The following is a 14,786-nucleotide window of genomic DNA, read 5'->3' on the forward strand; positions in this document are numbered from 1 at the left end:
ACACCACTGCAGAGAGGCTTCATTTTGTTCATAACAGAGGCCACATGTTTGGAAGAATTACTGGAAAAGAACCGTGACATTTCGAATGCTTCTTTTGTTATATGACCGCTTTGACATCATTGAAGAGAGGTCGGTAATAATCAAACATTTTCTAGTGAATCCAGCTGCCCCGCAAGGTGATATACAAGTACTGCAGAGAAATTTCAGCTATAAAAGTGCAATGCAATGTCTGTCATCTATTATTCCAGCTTTTCTCTGAAGATTTATGCATTCCTGTAAATCACCAAAAATATTAAAAAGGTGCACTGTGGAGCTTTCTTAACAGTTCTAGTAACTCAGCGATGCCCTCTTTGTTCTCACCCTGCCATAAATCAAATACAAGACTGTTTTACTCAATTGTTTGCAAACTCAAAATATTTAAGAAAATAAAAACTGATGTTAGAGACAGTTTGCAAAACCATCTGTTTAGAGGCCCAGAAAAAGTAACATTGTGCACCTTTAAATAAACTCTCAGTATTATGTATGAAGAAAAAAAGAGAGAAGTCATTCAAGTGTGGTGATGTAGAGCAGATGGAGGGGATTGCTGACAGTTATCTCAAATGACAACAATCACAGCGGATTCATTTGCGTTTCTTTCAAAATTCTACATATCTGAAGTTATGTCACTCCAACTAAAACATGCTTAGTGACAACAAATGATGCCAGACATTACCATCATTTTATTTTCTGTGACCTCTGAGCACATACCAATCACAACTTTAAAAAAAAAAGTTTTAGACATTTGTCAACCTGTGAGAGGAAAACTCAAATCTCAATGTTATCTTAATCTTAATGTCCACACAACCGCTAACAGAAGAAGCTCTACGAGTAGCTTCCCGCCTTAAACAGTTTGATGACGATGGCTTCGTGGGGCCGTAGCTCCAGTTTGTCCAGAGTCATGGACCCCAGTCGGTCCATCTCTGTGCTGGTGACAAACACTCCAGCCACGGGCAGGCTCGGGGCCCAGGCAGGGTCCAGTCTGTTCATCTCTGGGCCAACGTTGAGAAGGATGAGGAAGTGGACGCAACCCCAGGAGCGCAGGAAGGCCAGGATCGGCGGGGATGAAGGAGAGGCCAGAGTGGAGTTCGAGGAGGACGAGGAAGAGGAGTTGGTGGAGGAGTTGAAGGGGAGGAAAGTGAAGCTGCCGTACAGGAGAGCTTCTTCTCTGCCTCTGGAGCGACTGAGGGAGGTGAAGAGGGCGACAGCTAAACGCTTCGTCTTCTCCCTGTCCTGAGGGAGGGATGGTGGGACAAGTGTCAGACCAGACTCATGTACTTTTACTTTTTTTGTAGATTTACATGAATAGAGAATAGTCATTCATCTTATCTGTAGGGCATCCATTACTCACTGTACTAGTGTCTGGTTCTGTGGCCTCTCCATGTGACCAGCCGACCTTCATAGACACGTTCTGTGTGGAAGACAGGTTTCATTTGGCAACATGTCAATTGAAACAGGCGGCTAATAAACTCCAAGGCCTCAGGCAGGACTTCACCTGTGTTTGGTCGAGGTCTTCGTCATATCGGACTGCAGGTGATCCTGGCAGCGTCATCATCAGCACAAGGAGTAATTTCTTCAAGTCGCGTGATACTTGTCCTCCAACCTGTAAAAGAGCATGTTGCAGTTGGATGAGGACAAACTCGTCTAAAACAAAGCGCGATAAAACTGCAACCGTTTTCCGATTCAGGTTCCTCCAGCGTGAGGTCACATCACTGTAAACCGTCATGTGGTCCGTTAGTCAACTAGATATCTCAATAGTCACCATTTGTCCCCAACTGTTCATCCCATCCTCAGAATAAGTTGTTACTTGTTACCCACATTCATTATTATTCAACTAATGGGTGCAAAATGTCACAAAACTAATCGGATGAGGAAACACTTTGCCTTTCCATTCCACATTCTGACAAACAAGAGCATATTGTGTTTCCAATGAGTCATGGCACTTTTATTTTGGCCCCGTCTGTTACAAGCTGTTTTTTATTTGGGTATGCCAATGAGGAATTAATCAGACGCACTTTAATCATCAGACCAAGTTCATGGTGTTCAGGGTCTTACTGTCCAGCTGGGCCATATGACGTCTTCTCTTGTTTGCAGGTGCGTCTCTATGGCATCTGCGACTTCGTTGGCAGACAGGAGGTGTCGTGAAGACGGCAGAATCGACCTCATGACCACATCCACCAGCGTGATGTTGTTCAGAGGACGCAGAACTTCTCTTGTCTGTTTCACCACCAGTATCCTGCAGACACACACAGATTCACAACCACCTCTGAACTTCATTTCAAAATGAACAGAAATGTCTGTCCACAATTGCCTACGGTACCTTTCCTTGTCCTCCTCAGTGCTGAATTCTTTGAAGACACCTCTCCACTCCACCAGAGTCTGAAATATAAATACATCTTTAGACATGGGTCTGTGGAAGCGGCTTGCATTGTTGGGTATCATTTTACCTTTTCTGAATACGCTGCGTCTGTGTCACAGATGGCAAACCCTGCCACCCCCTGCTCCAACCAGAACCGCAGTGTATGCTGTGGAAGAAATCAGAAATCCAGCGTCACTGAGAGCTCAGGTTCAGTAGCACGAGCAGAGAAGCAGGTTTATATGCGTACTGTGGCTGAGAGGTTCGAACGCCGGTTTCCTGCGACTTCCTGTTCACAGAAGTCCAACACCACTTTGAGACCTGCAGGACCAACGGAGCACTCATTAATCATCAGATCACGCAGCAGAAAGAGTTTACTCAGGCCTTCACTCACCTGCTCTGTTGCTCTCTGCTAGCAGATGCTGGATCTCAGCCACAGTCTTCAACCTTTCGCCAGTGACGTTTAAAGGAGACGCCTCTTTGTCAAACAGACCCGCCAGGATTAGGGCCCCGAAACCCAGAGACCTGAAGTATGGAAGCTGCTCACACAGAGCTGCAGAGATTAAAACATTAGACTAGGCCAGTAACATGACTCATTTTTTTTTTTCCTGTAGTGACTCAATTTTTCATGCATGACATCAAGGAACAGTTTATTTTCTTGGGCAGCGTTCTTCATAGTTTGTTGCAATCATGTGGCAGCCCGCAACACGATCCGTGTGCTGCTGACACAGAGGCATTGTGATGAGATATGAAGTATTTTTCCGCCCTGCCATGTGCAGCTCTTTCGTGAGAGTACAAAAAAAATTAAAAAAAAAATATTAACCTCAGATTGATATTCTCATGGTCATCAAAGAGCCTAATTGAGCATCGTCAAAGGTTGTGGTCGAATGAAACGTTCCCATACATTGTGAACACGACTAATCAGTTTTTACATCAGCCGTGTGGTTTTGCAGCTCAAAAAAAAAAAAAAAAAAAAAAAAACCTGCAATGAACAGCCTCTGAGCGGGGCTTCGCTACCAACCAGGCAATAAACAGAGACAAGACTGACAAAAGGTCACTGTACGTCGACATGTTTGTGCGGGTTTAACTGGAATTTTTTAGAGAAATAAAGACTCTGCGTTACAGAACAGATTCACTAAACAATGAAAATTCAGTCACAGTCTACTCCCCCTCTTGTTGATGGAAGTCTGGTGAAGTTTCAAAGTCCACAAAACATTTCAGCTTTGTAGCATTCTCCTCAACATCTGAAGTAAATGGGGACAAAACTAAAATGGCTCCATAAAACTCATCCAGCATAATCCAAGTCTCTGGAAGCTCCAAGATCGGAAATTCATTTGAAGAAATGTTATTTACAGCTTGTTATTTCGAGCTTGTGCACCCACTTCAGAAGTGTAAATAACATCTTTCCAAATCACTTCAGGATCCCAGGGCTTGTAGACTTGTAGCAGGCAGGACACGCTGTATGGATCCATTTTACTTTTTTTTTTTTTTTACTCAGTTGTTTAATGTTTTAACACAAAGTCTCCATCTACTTCAGTTGTTTGGGAGAACAGCAACAATGCTGTTTTAGCTGTGAAGCTCCGGAAATGATCTGTGGACCATAAATCATTATGGTATTGTTTTTGGTTCAGCAACAGACATAACTAATAAATGTGCTTATTTGCCTACAAAGGAAATGATCAGAGGGCCGGGATGAGCTTGTCAGAGGGCCACATCTGGCCCCCTGACCACCTGTTGAACAGGTGTGCTCGGACCACCAGGAGGCAGACAGACACACTTCTAAAGAAATGCAGTTGCACATGAACTTCAACTAAAAGAGATGGTTTTATAAGAGACCTAGACACAGCTCTCATATAAAAACGTCGTCTTTTCTTTAATGACGGCAGTGTGTCCTCACCTTGGACCCCTCCTGGCCCCTCACTGTCGGGCTGCAGCTGGTAGAACTGCGTCTTCTGCCACCACCGGAGCGGGGTCACGTCCGGCCGGGGGCTCATCACCACGATGGCGATGGAGATGGCGAGCATGGCCAGCCAGGCCAGCCAGAAGAGCAGCACCAGGTAGCAGCGCACCTTCCTCCACCCCGGACCCCCCGCGGCGGCCTCCAGCTGCTCCCTGGACAGGGGCTTCCAGCGGTGGACCGCCCCGGGCTCCGGCTCCCCCTCCGGGATGAGCAGCGGGGAGGACTCGGAGGCCGCCACGCTGCTCGACAGCACTGAGCCTCGCACGCTGCCGTACCCGGTGTCTCCCGCGTTCAGAGGCATCCTGCCCGGCTGCAGGTGTGGGGGCACAGAGAACAGCTTTCATTAAGATAAACATAGAAAAAGGTTTTTGTTTGTGTGTTTGTCCGCTCGGTCTTCATACCGTGCTGCCTCTCTCCTCAGTTCGTTCCATGTAAACCACAGGGACGCTACAGGTGTTCACACTCAGCGTGCAGCTCCACCATGACCTGCAGCACCCACCTGACCCCTGCTACTTCCTGTCTCACACAGGTGTTTTAACTCATTTCATCTACTGCAGGCCATCTCTGGCATCTGATTGGTGTTTAACACCGAAGAAGAGGAGGAGTAATACAAGTTACTGTGAGTCTCTAAAACCTGAGAGGGCCTTAATGACCTGTTGTGTTATCTAATATATGAGAATATGAGCTCTAGATCTGCATGTTCATGTGCACACTGGAAGAATTAACGATCCCACGTTTCTCCTGCGATCCCTCCATAAACCAACTATAATGTAAAGTAAAATGTAATATAACAATGTTTTAAAGTTCAAAGCAGATCCATTTATATTTATATCGGGCTTTACTATCTGTACAGTGTCTGACATCCTCTTGCCTTAGACCCCCACTTTGACTGGCGAAAAACTTTTAACAGTGGAAAACAATTTGGCATTTGGCAAAGTGGAAAAGTGTGTCACAACATGCCGTTATGAATAAAGCCTTGTGGTGCTACAGAAATGCTCCCGCCTGTAAATCATATTTTTTTTTTCAGACATAAAAGAACCTGCCTGTTTGGTACAGACAAAATAAGATACCACTCGCTTCCAAACCTGTGACTTTTATAACAATATCTATACTATTTATGATTTTTTTCACTACATCGTTCAGCCCCTATGATCTCTTTATTTAATACATTTTACGGTTAGCATCTATGATTGTAACCTCTGTGTGCTAAAGGCTGCAGATATCTTGGCCTGGACACTCGTGTGATAATCATTCAGTCCTGGTCAAATAAAGTTAAAGTCTGGATTGAGATATTTTCAGATCGCTAAGGACCATAAAACCCAGAAAAACCCTTTAGACAATAATGACAAATATTCATTGAAGATGATACAAGCTTCACCTGACAGCAGTGGCTGGTTCAGGGGCCCTCTGGTGGCCATTAGGATCTAAAGCGCTGCTTAGTTCACCAGTAGGCCCGGATCATACTGAGACTCAAGCTGCCCAGGTCAGGTTCAAACCCAGGACCATCCTGCTGTGAGGCCGCTTTGCCATCGCGCTACATATCCAAACACAATGACTACTCACATTTTCTCGCTGAGGTTTCTTGCCTTTCTTCCCAGGTTGTTTCTTCTTGTCCTTCTATTCTCCTCTCTCCTCTTTATCTTTGTGTCGACAAGTGTTTCCCAGCTGAGCAGCACCGACCTGAGTGGAATACTGGAGTGATCAGACTTGTCAGGAGTGAGGAGGTGAGAAGGACGCTCTGTCCAATATAAGCGCTGCTCCGTCAATTAATACAGAGGTGCTGAGCCTCACCACACCCTCTCAACACATTCTGGAGAACCCATGACTGCCAGGGAGAGAGCGAGGGAGAGGGAGAGCCCCCTGAAGACCCTCTTGTCAGAGTCAGGACAGTTCTTTTTATAACTTCTTAGTCTGTGCGCTGAACGTCTTACATACCTTTATTTTGGTTGGGAGACATTGTCATACAGTCACTACTATGCTTGCACTTGTGTTTTTGACATCTAGATCTTCTGATGTCATTGAGATTTACAGTAACTTAGGGCTCTAACAACACAGTTATCAATTAGTTGCATGATGAATTTCTCTGTTAATAGCATTGTCGATTAAAGATGTCAAATATAGTGAAAAAGGGAAACTTGATGTAAATTTTCAAGTTTTTGGAAGCTAAAACAAACAAATGTTTGACATTTTTCACTTGAAAATAGACTCAGATGATTCATCTTTTATCAGATTAATTTCCACTTACACTTGACACTTTTTCTGTCAATAATTAGTTGGTTGTTGTTCAGTAGATTTCCTGTTTTCCTACACAGATAAAGCAGTTCAGACATGGTGGTTTTACGTGAAATAAAATGCCCTATTTCAGTAACCATTTTGCGAGTATTTCAGCTCCCAAAAACTTGAAAATGTATTGCTTGTCTTATTTGATATGGTCTAATAACTTATTTTCACTGTAGACTGTAACTAAACTCATGATTTTATAGTATCTTTGTAGAATAACAACACACTATACTATCAGTCAGCTCAGTCTTTTTCTGCTCAATCTGCTTCCTGGAGAACAACAGGACGACTTTTGAATCACACTGTGACGAAACACATGACACGTCCCCTCTAAAGTGCTGCAGGCGTCCATGTTTAATGAGGTATGTGTGCTAATTCCTGGGAACATCTCATCCTCTTACCCTCGTATTGGCCCTCCACCCTCCCTCCGTCTCTCCCCGGTGTTTCCTTATCCCTTTGTGTGTCCCCCCATCTCGCTATCCAATGTCACCTCTGCTACCTGACAGCATTGTGCAAACTGCTTATTTAGTGAGAGTCGCTGCGTATCCTCACGAGACGCCCGGACACACATGCAGCTCACGTGTGGAGCACATAGAAGAAGCCGAAGCTGTTGTTTTTTTTGTCCAGCGCAGTGCTATTTTTTGGGGGGGGTTTGTGTGATTAATTGCTTTATAATAAAGAATGTCAGATCATTTGTTTCCACACGTACAGTTTGTATATAGTATCGGCTACACAGTGAAGAAAAATGAGCAGCCCTACACAGAAGCCTCCAGCATGTGCAGATAATTCATCTTTCAGACACTTTACTGTTAAGTGTTATTAAATACTCCAGTCTGTCGATAACAAGTAACGTAAACAGAGAATGCACTGTAGCATCAGTATTGCAAAAGAAATGACACAGCGGGTGTTTGATTTGAAATGTCGCTTTAATGCACCTGAAAACAAACATGGAGAATATGTCACACAAACTCTTCCTTCGCTTGGTGCTCATCTAAAATGTAAAGTTTCCCTTTGAGCTGGTCTCAGTGGAGCCGGTGATGAGTCCCCCTCTCTTTTAGTTTGAGTCCTCCTCCGATCCTTCGATGTCCTGAAATGCAAATGTGATTATTTCCTTGATGTGTTGACAGCCACACCTGACGTGACGTCACGTGACTCATATGTCTTACCATTGGCTCCTGAGATTTGATAGTGGAGACGTGTTTCTGGTATGCAGAAATGATACAGTCTCGTCTGAAAAGAGAGAAAAAACAGTGGCATTGTCAAAAGGAGTTGAAAATGTTTTCTTTCTTGCTTTTTTGTTTGTTTGCTTGTGCTTGGACTCACTTGCTGGTGATGCCTCCTCCTGGTGGAAGTCCTGGCATCTCCTCCGCAGCCAGGAATTTGATGACGTACAAAAGATCGGGGTCCTCCTCTCTGGACCTCATCATCTGGATGATTTCTGTGAGGTGAGAATCAAAATGGTTGTAAATGAAGAAGTAAACAGGAGACAAGAGTGGAGAGTGTTGTCTGGAGCGACTCTTTACCTTCCACTTTCGTATCGATCAGTTGTTCCAGCTCTGCCTCCTTCTGCAGGGCCTCTGGAGTCACCTGGGGGGCGCCGGGGAAGCAGACGATGATGATGCTGATGTTATCCAGGCTGCCCTGCAGAGGGAGACAGAGCACAGACAGGTCAGAGTTTGACGTATTTACTCAAACTGACTTTTACTCTATTACATTTCAGAGGGAAATTATGTACTTATGTATCATGTATTGTAATTATGTTTATTTCATTATTTCTTGCTTTTAATTAATTTATTTGACATATATAGTAACTGATTAGTTACTTTGAAGATTAATATTTGGTAAACCACTGAACACACACAGTAAGTGATCTGTAATGAAATGTTATACAGTACATTTAGCTACATTTGCCTGCATTAAAACTGCTTTTACTTTAGATACTTTGAGTACATTTTTGCTAATACTTTTTTTTAAAAATTGTTTTCTGGATTATCACTTAGTTATTTGGTTTATCAAATGTCAGTGTTTCCCAAGATGAATCCACAAATGTCCTCTTTTGTCCAAGCCCAAACATATTCAGTTTATTATCATGGAGAAAGAAACCAGAAAACAATCACATTTAAGAAGCTGGAATCAGATAATTTAGATTTTTCTTTCCTTACAACATTGCTCAAACCAATTCATTGATTATTATAATAGTTGGTGACCGATTTAATAGTTGACAACTGTTTAATCATTGCAGCTCTGAGTAGTCAGTACCAGTACTTTAACTTAAATTAAGGAACTTAAACCTCTTCAGACCCTTGAAATAGACCCGTCTACTAGGAAAATAACACTGAGGTCTGGGTCAGGTTGGATGGAGATATATTTTGGTTTGTACATAATATTAATCCCCTTATTATGTCACAGTTAAGTGCCTAAAGAAGTTGATTTTTTTATCATTACTTTAGTGTAGGCTTTGGAGAAATGCACCTGATGATTAGAGCTTGACAGAAAAATCAGCTGATATCAGCTGTTACAAATATATTGATATCAGTGTTAGTGTTGGCTCATAACTGACACAAAATTGCAGAAATGCCAAACTTCTTGAAAGTTTGAGGTCATTACAGACAATCTGTAACATGACTGCTTGTTTATGTTGTGTATTCATCTTAAAAACAGCTAATGAATAGTTATCAGATTATTTTTAATATCCGCTGTTGGCTGGGCTATACTGTGAAGTCACTGCAGTTTTTTTCCAACCATCAGCTGCGCTGGTTATGACGTCAGAGGTGCGAGACTCAGTGCGTCCCAGAACATAGTAGTCTACAACAGTGCAGGACAGTAATAAGCCTTTTCAGGTGAAATAAATAGCAGCCCGTCCAGCCAGGATAAAGACTCTGAGCCTGACAGATGCACATTCAGTCTTAATCTGAGCCGTGTGTAGCATTCCTCCCCTCCTATCCCGTGTCCCCGGGATGCTCTAATACAGCTATTTATAGGGCGAGCTGAGGACTCGTCAGTGTTCAGACTGGCAGCTACTAACAAGCGCTAAGAAGACCTGCAGGAGAAATCCCCTTATGTAATTCGTCCTCGCAGAGACCCTCCCCACTGTCAGGATGGAACACCTGTCAGGATCTTATAATGTAAAGCTTCCCATTCATAAACCCCCCCCGCTGCGACGCCGCGTGTCGAAGTCAAAAACAGTGAATTGATTTTGCAGAAATGCATAGAGGTTCACTGCTACTAAAGTAGATTAATTACTTTTTTCCATACATTTTATTTTACTTGCCGCACTCTAATCTGTGGTTTTAGTGATCACGGAGATTAGAACAATTCTTGAAAATATGGAATGACTGCTCTGACGAATAATTAATAAAACACAAGTTGTATGTTTTGACTTTATTGCCCTCACTGCCAAATAGTGAACCTCAACCGTATGCTGGAATTTACAAGGTGCAATATGTAAGGAATTTAGTTTAAAAAAAAACTAACAAGAATTTTCTAAATAATCTGAAGAAATAACAGTTTTGACATTATGACTGCTACTTATTGTGTTGGAGAGATATCCACTGAGGTTAGCATGCTAACCAGCTAGCCCCAGCCCATCTGGTTGTAAAGCTCCCACGCTAGATGTGTTAACACCAACACTGCCATGGGGCTCCGAGCTGCCAGCCTGGACCGCTTGCTGCATGGCTAACTAAGATAATCTAGCTAAGGGCAGCTACAGCTAGCAGCAGTTAGCTGTTACTCTGCCCGGTATTTTCTTTTTTGAGAATGACTTTGACAGGTGGCCAATATTTACAAAGTTCCTGTTTGTGTTTTAACATTGAGAACTTTTCTTGAAGCCTCTCATTTTACAGTGTGATCTTCCTCTGCAGGTAGAGTTTCGTGCAGTTTGGTGACATTTTCAGATGTTTGTATTTTCAATTTTTGGAGCATTATTTTGAAAGCGTTAATTCTCATCCGTTAAAAACTGAGATTTAAAATGTCATTCTTGACCTTGTACACAGGAGAAAACAATCTCACCACAACTTTGCACTTTCAGACACTACTCATTACTGTCGTTGGTCAGTTGAAACGTTAAATCCCAGAGATTAGCCCCCTCTCCTTGACCTCCATGCGTTCGTCCGCAGTGCAGTGCGTCATGGTAAATATTGCTTGGTCAGTGACCATCGGTTGTACACTACTCTTGCGATGCATTGTGGGATACTTTGTGTCCACTATATAGGGTATAATAATTCCCACTAGACATTCGGACAGCACCACAACATGGCGTAGTCACTACGTAGTGCACTATATAGGGAGTAATAGTGAGTAAGCTGTAGTATTCCAGTCTGCTTGCCGTTGCTCCCTGGTGTAATATTTGAATGCCAAATCTAAAAGATCAACCTTGCAAGGGTTGAAAAATGCGTCTGTGGGTGTCAGAATCTTTTATTAAAGTCAAACTGTATTATTGTGCTGTTGATTTCTCACCTTATAGAGACAGAGGTCTATGACCTGGGCGCAAATCTCTCTCAGGTCATCGCACACCTGCAGCCGACTGCGCACAAAGGCACACAGTTCCTCGTTACCGATGGCGTCCCACACACCATCACACGCTAGAATCAGGAACTCATCTTCGGGCGTCCTCTCCAGCTCGTACACCTCGGGCTCTGGCGACACTAGCTGCTCCGTCTGCGGCCTCCAGTCCACCTCCTTGAAGTCAAAGTCCCCCAGAGCTCTGGAAACGGCCAGCGAGCCATTGACCCTCTGCAGGGTCACCGAGCCTCCAGCGTTCTGGATGCGCTCTTTTTCTCTAGGGTTGAACGGCTTGTGGTCCTCCGTGTAGAAGACCACCTGGCCTTTGTGGCAGAGCAGGGTGCGGGAGTCCCCACAGTTAATAAAGTAAATGTAGCGAGGTGAGATCATGACAGCTGCCGCGGTGGAGCCACTACGGTCCCAGTTGTGCTGGCGAGTCAGTTTGTGCATGTGGGTATCAATGTCCAGGAAGCCTTTACGTATGCCTTCCTTTACCTGCTCGGGGTCCTCGTTTGCTTTAACTCCACCTGTGCGAAATGAGGGGGAAACATTGTGATTTTTAAGACGTAAACCATACTGTTTATTTTCTGACGCTGCCATATTTGTTCAGAGGCCAACACACATGAAACTTGATGCCATACTGAAGGGTAACATTGAAGCATATGTGAAAATCAGTAGTAAAAAGTGTTCAATGGCTCCAGGGGAAGCTGCATGTAATCTGATAGATTGCATCAATTGATGTCATCGCTGCGGGCAAGTTGCATTGTGGGTAATGTAGGCACCAAGTTTTGAAAAGGAAGAAGAATAAGTGAAATAATAAAGGCTATGGGAACCATACTAGGTCCAACACTGTTACAGGAGTGTAATGCAGACCAAGGCACTGGTATGCTTATAACACCTGTTTTGTTGAAGAGCAATCTGGCCTTGATAGGTCGCAGAGTTACAGACTAAAGACTAACAGACTAACTATGTAACGTGTAATTATCAATCATAATGTTAAGTATAAAAATTTATATCTGCATGAATGTCAGCAGCTATGTTTTGTTTTGATCACCAAAATGTATTTCAGACCAGTGAAGAAAAACTCCACAATATCCAGAATTCATGTTTTGAAAAATGTCTATCAAGTGCGTTTCATAAACTTTCATGACTGTTCTAATCCGTAGTATGTTATATTTCCAAGGCAATCTCACCCTTTAACCGATTGTTAGAATATTCTGATTTAGCAACATCCAAAGGCTTTATTGTCACATGCGGAGATAAACAAATTAGAACTGCAATGAAATTCTTTGTTCACAATATCTTTACCTATTTAAAATATACCTGAAACATTAAGTTTGACAAGGAATTGTTAAAATATTACAACCTAATTTACAGTGAGTGTATTTAAACTCTGTTTGAAGAGCTAGATGTCCTTATATATAATTGCATAGACATCCAATGATCCAATTATCAACTGAAAGTGTGTTCGATGCCATAGTGCAAGTGCTTAGAGACACGGATCGGCCTTTATTTTTAACCATCCTGGATTCCTAGATTAATCGTATTAGCCTCTGCTTGTTCTGTACCTGTTGCCAGGATATGATCCAGCAGGTTTTTGGAGCAGTACTGTGCCACCGTGGTCCCTGCGTGTCCATCAAACACTGCAAAGTATCCCCACTCTCTCAGCTCTCCTTTCAGCTGGGGCATGCAGGTGTGGGCGTCCTCCATCTGAGCCCTCCAGCCCTGCATGCTCGCCACAGCATAGTTCAACCCCAAATCAGAACTCCCCTCCGACACCTGCTTCTCCAGGATGGGACGGTCCAGGTACGGGCTCGGCATCGAGTCGTCCTCGTCCAAACTGTCATCCTCGTCGGGCCCTGCTTCCCTGGTCCCCCCTTTGAAAAAGAAGGTGACCATCTTCTCTGTCTCTCTGACAAGCTGCCGGAGAAAAGAGGGCACCTCCACATTACTGGCCCGCCTGGCCGTCCTCATGACCCCGCGGAGCCTGCGCTCAAGCTTCTTGCTCGACCTGGCAGCGGCTCGTCTCCTCCTGGTGGCCCTCCTCCGACCCTGTGTTTTCCGCAACAGGTCCAGCGCAACAGTTAAGTCGTGGCAGACCAAGCAGGTAAACAAAAAGTGACGTTAGATAAAAGAATGATCCCTTTAAATGGAAAACAAAATTGTTTTTCTGTTGAAAAAATTTAGGGCCATTTTTGCATTCTTCAGCCTGCAGGTTGAGTCTGTAAATCCTTCTTCTGTCCTTTTTACTTTGACAATAAGACCACAGGATGTTTTCCTCCCCACGCCTCTCTGTTTTCTGTTTCTACATCACCCTCCTCCTCCTGTTTACCCGTCCTGTATCAGCGCTGCGCCTCGATTGGCCAGTCTATTTTAATTCTGTTGATTTATCCCTCTGCTCTGACCCCACCTACTGCCTCTCTTCCTCTGTCCGTGTTACACTGTGGGATAATCACCTGGCCTGTGTCTGCGCACATGCGTGGATTTACAAGTACAAACACTTTACACAACACGGAGTGCTCTCATAATCAGTCAGGATTTTATGTCTGAAACAAGGAATTGTGAATCCAAATTGTTGTGAAATCCAAATGTTTAATTGAGCTTTTTAGTTTGGGGTGATCACAGTAGTGAAGTCAAAAACACTGCACACCTCTGTCAGTATAATGTCTGTTCTGAAGCTCTCCATCATATCACACGGTCTTCATGAGCACACTTTACATGGCTTTTACGCTATCGTAAAGCTTTGTATAACCTCTGTATTACTATCACCATGGTAATCTGCTCCAGAGCCTAAAGGATCCAGACATGGACTCAGAGCTCACATGAACTGAGAAATTTTAATGAGCAATAAAGAAAGTAGAAACCAAATTGATGTTTAAAGCTTGAACTTTGTGTCAGTTTTCTTCTCGATGAGCAATTTTGAGCAACAGCTTTTAAGTCAGTGTGGATGAGAATCCTTAAGTTAAAGTTTGAAGATCATTGAAGCCCCCCCTTGTGGCCCAATTGTTGAAAAATGTGCACTAAAGTGCCCTCTTGGGAGCCAAAACACACGCTAAAGTGCCCTCTTGGGAGCCAAAACGTGCACTAAAGTGCCCTTCTTTTTGCCCCTGCCCTTCAAAAAGTCTGCGCACACCACTGTTGAAGACCCAATTTCACTGAAAGCTTGGCATTGCATCACCATGATTACTCATGCTGTGTTGCTACGCAGCTCTGGAGACTGAAAGTTCCTGACATGGAGACAGTTTACAATAAATTGAGAGCTAATCAAAAGCAATGGCGATCATTTATGGGAGAAACCGCCAAACTGATGTGGGAAAAACCTGAAGTGAATTTTTCCTCGATGAGTATACAGAATAAACTTGATGAGTCTCAGTTGTTCTTACAGGGATTTATGAGTTTAATTCAAACACAGATCTGTCACCAAAGAAAATCATAGTACGTCATTTATACGTGGATATTGTCTCTCTGAAAGCTTAAAGTAACATTACGCTCAATTAGCGTTACACACTCTGTCCTACGTCATGCAGATTCTTGTGCCATCGCGTCACCCGACAGGAAGGTCCGTGTCGTCTCCGGCTCAGTATTATTAAGGTTGTCTGGAGACTTCAAGGCTAATCTCATCTGTACGTCCAGACACCCAGAGCCTGCTCACAA

At 43.5% G+C, this 14,786-nt stretch overlaps 2 protein-coding genes across 2 annotated transcripts; both read right to left on the reverse strand.

The window, feature by feature from the left end:
* Positions 1-10: 10 nt before the first annotated feature.
* On the reverse strand, positions 11-4,914 carry LOC119009805 (4F2 cell-surface antigen heavy chain). Its single transcript, XM_037081418.1, has 10 exons — positions 4,754-4,914; positions 4,290-4,662; positions 2,787-2,945; positions 2,643-2,713; positions 2,484-2,561; positions 2,357-2,415; positions 2,092-2,272; positions 1,532-1,639; positions 1,388-1,447; positions 11-1,269 (listed from the first exon to the last, which is right to left on the reverse strand). Exons 1-10 carry the CDS (start codon positions 4,781-4,783, stop codon positions 862-864), a joined length of 1,527 nt encoding a protein of 508 aa, XP_036937313.1. The 5' UTR covers positions 4,784-4,914; the 3' UTR covers positions 11-861.
* A 2,625-nt stretch (positions 4,915-7,539) lies between these two features.
* ppm1na (protein phosphatase, Mg2+/Mn2+ dependent, 1Na (putative)) lies at positions 7,540-13,745 on the reverse strand. The gene is made up of 6 exons (XM_037081432.1): positions 12,701-13,745; positions 11,088-11,659; positions 8,156-8,273; positions 7,956-8,070; positions 7,799-7,862; positions 7,540-7,719 (listed from the first exon to the last, which is right to left on the reverse strand). Exons 1-6 carry the CDS (start codon positions 13,104-13,106, stop codon positions 7,687-7,689), a joined length of 1,308 nt encoding a protein of 435 aa, XP_036937327.1. The 5' UTR covers positions 13,107-13,745; the 3' UTR covers positions 7,540-7,686.
* Positions 13,746-14,786: the final 1,041 nt, after the last annotated feature.

Source organism: Acanthopagrus latus, chromosome 2, assembly GCF_904848185.1.
Source record: "Acanthopagrus latus isolate v.2019 chromosome 2, fAcaLat1.1, whole genome shotgun sequence".
Classification (NCBI taxonomy): Eukaryota; Metazoa; Chordata; class Actinopteri; order Spariformes; family Sparidae; genus Acanthopagrus; species Acanthopagrus latus.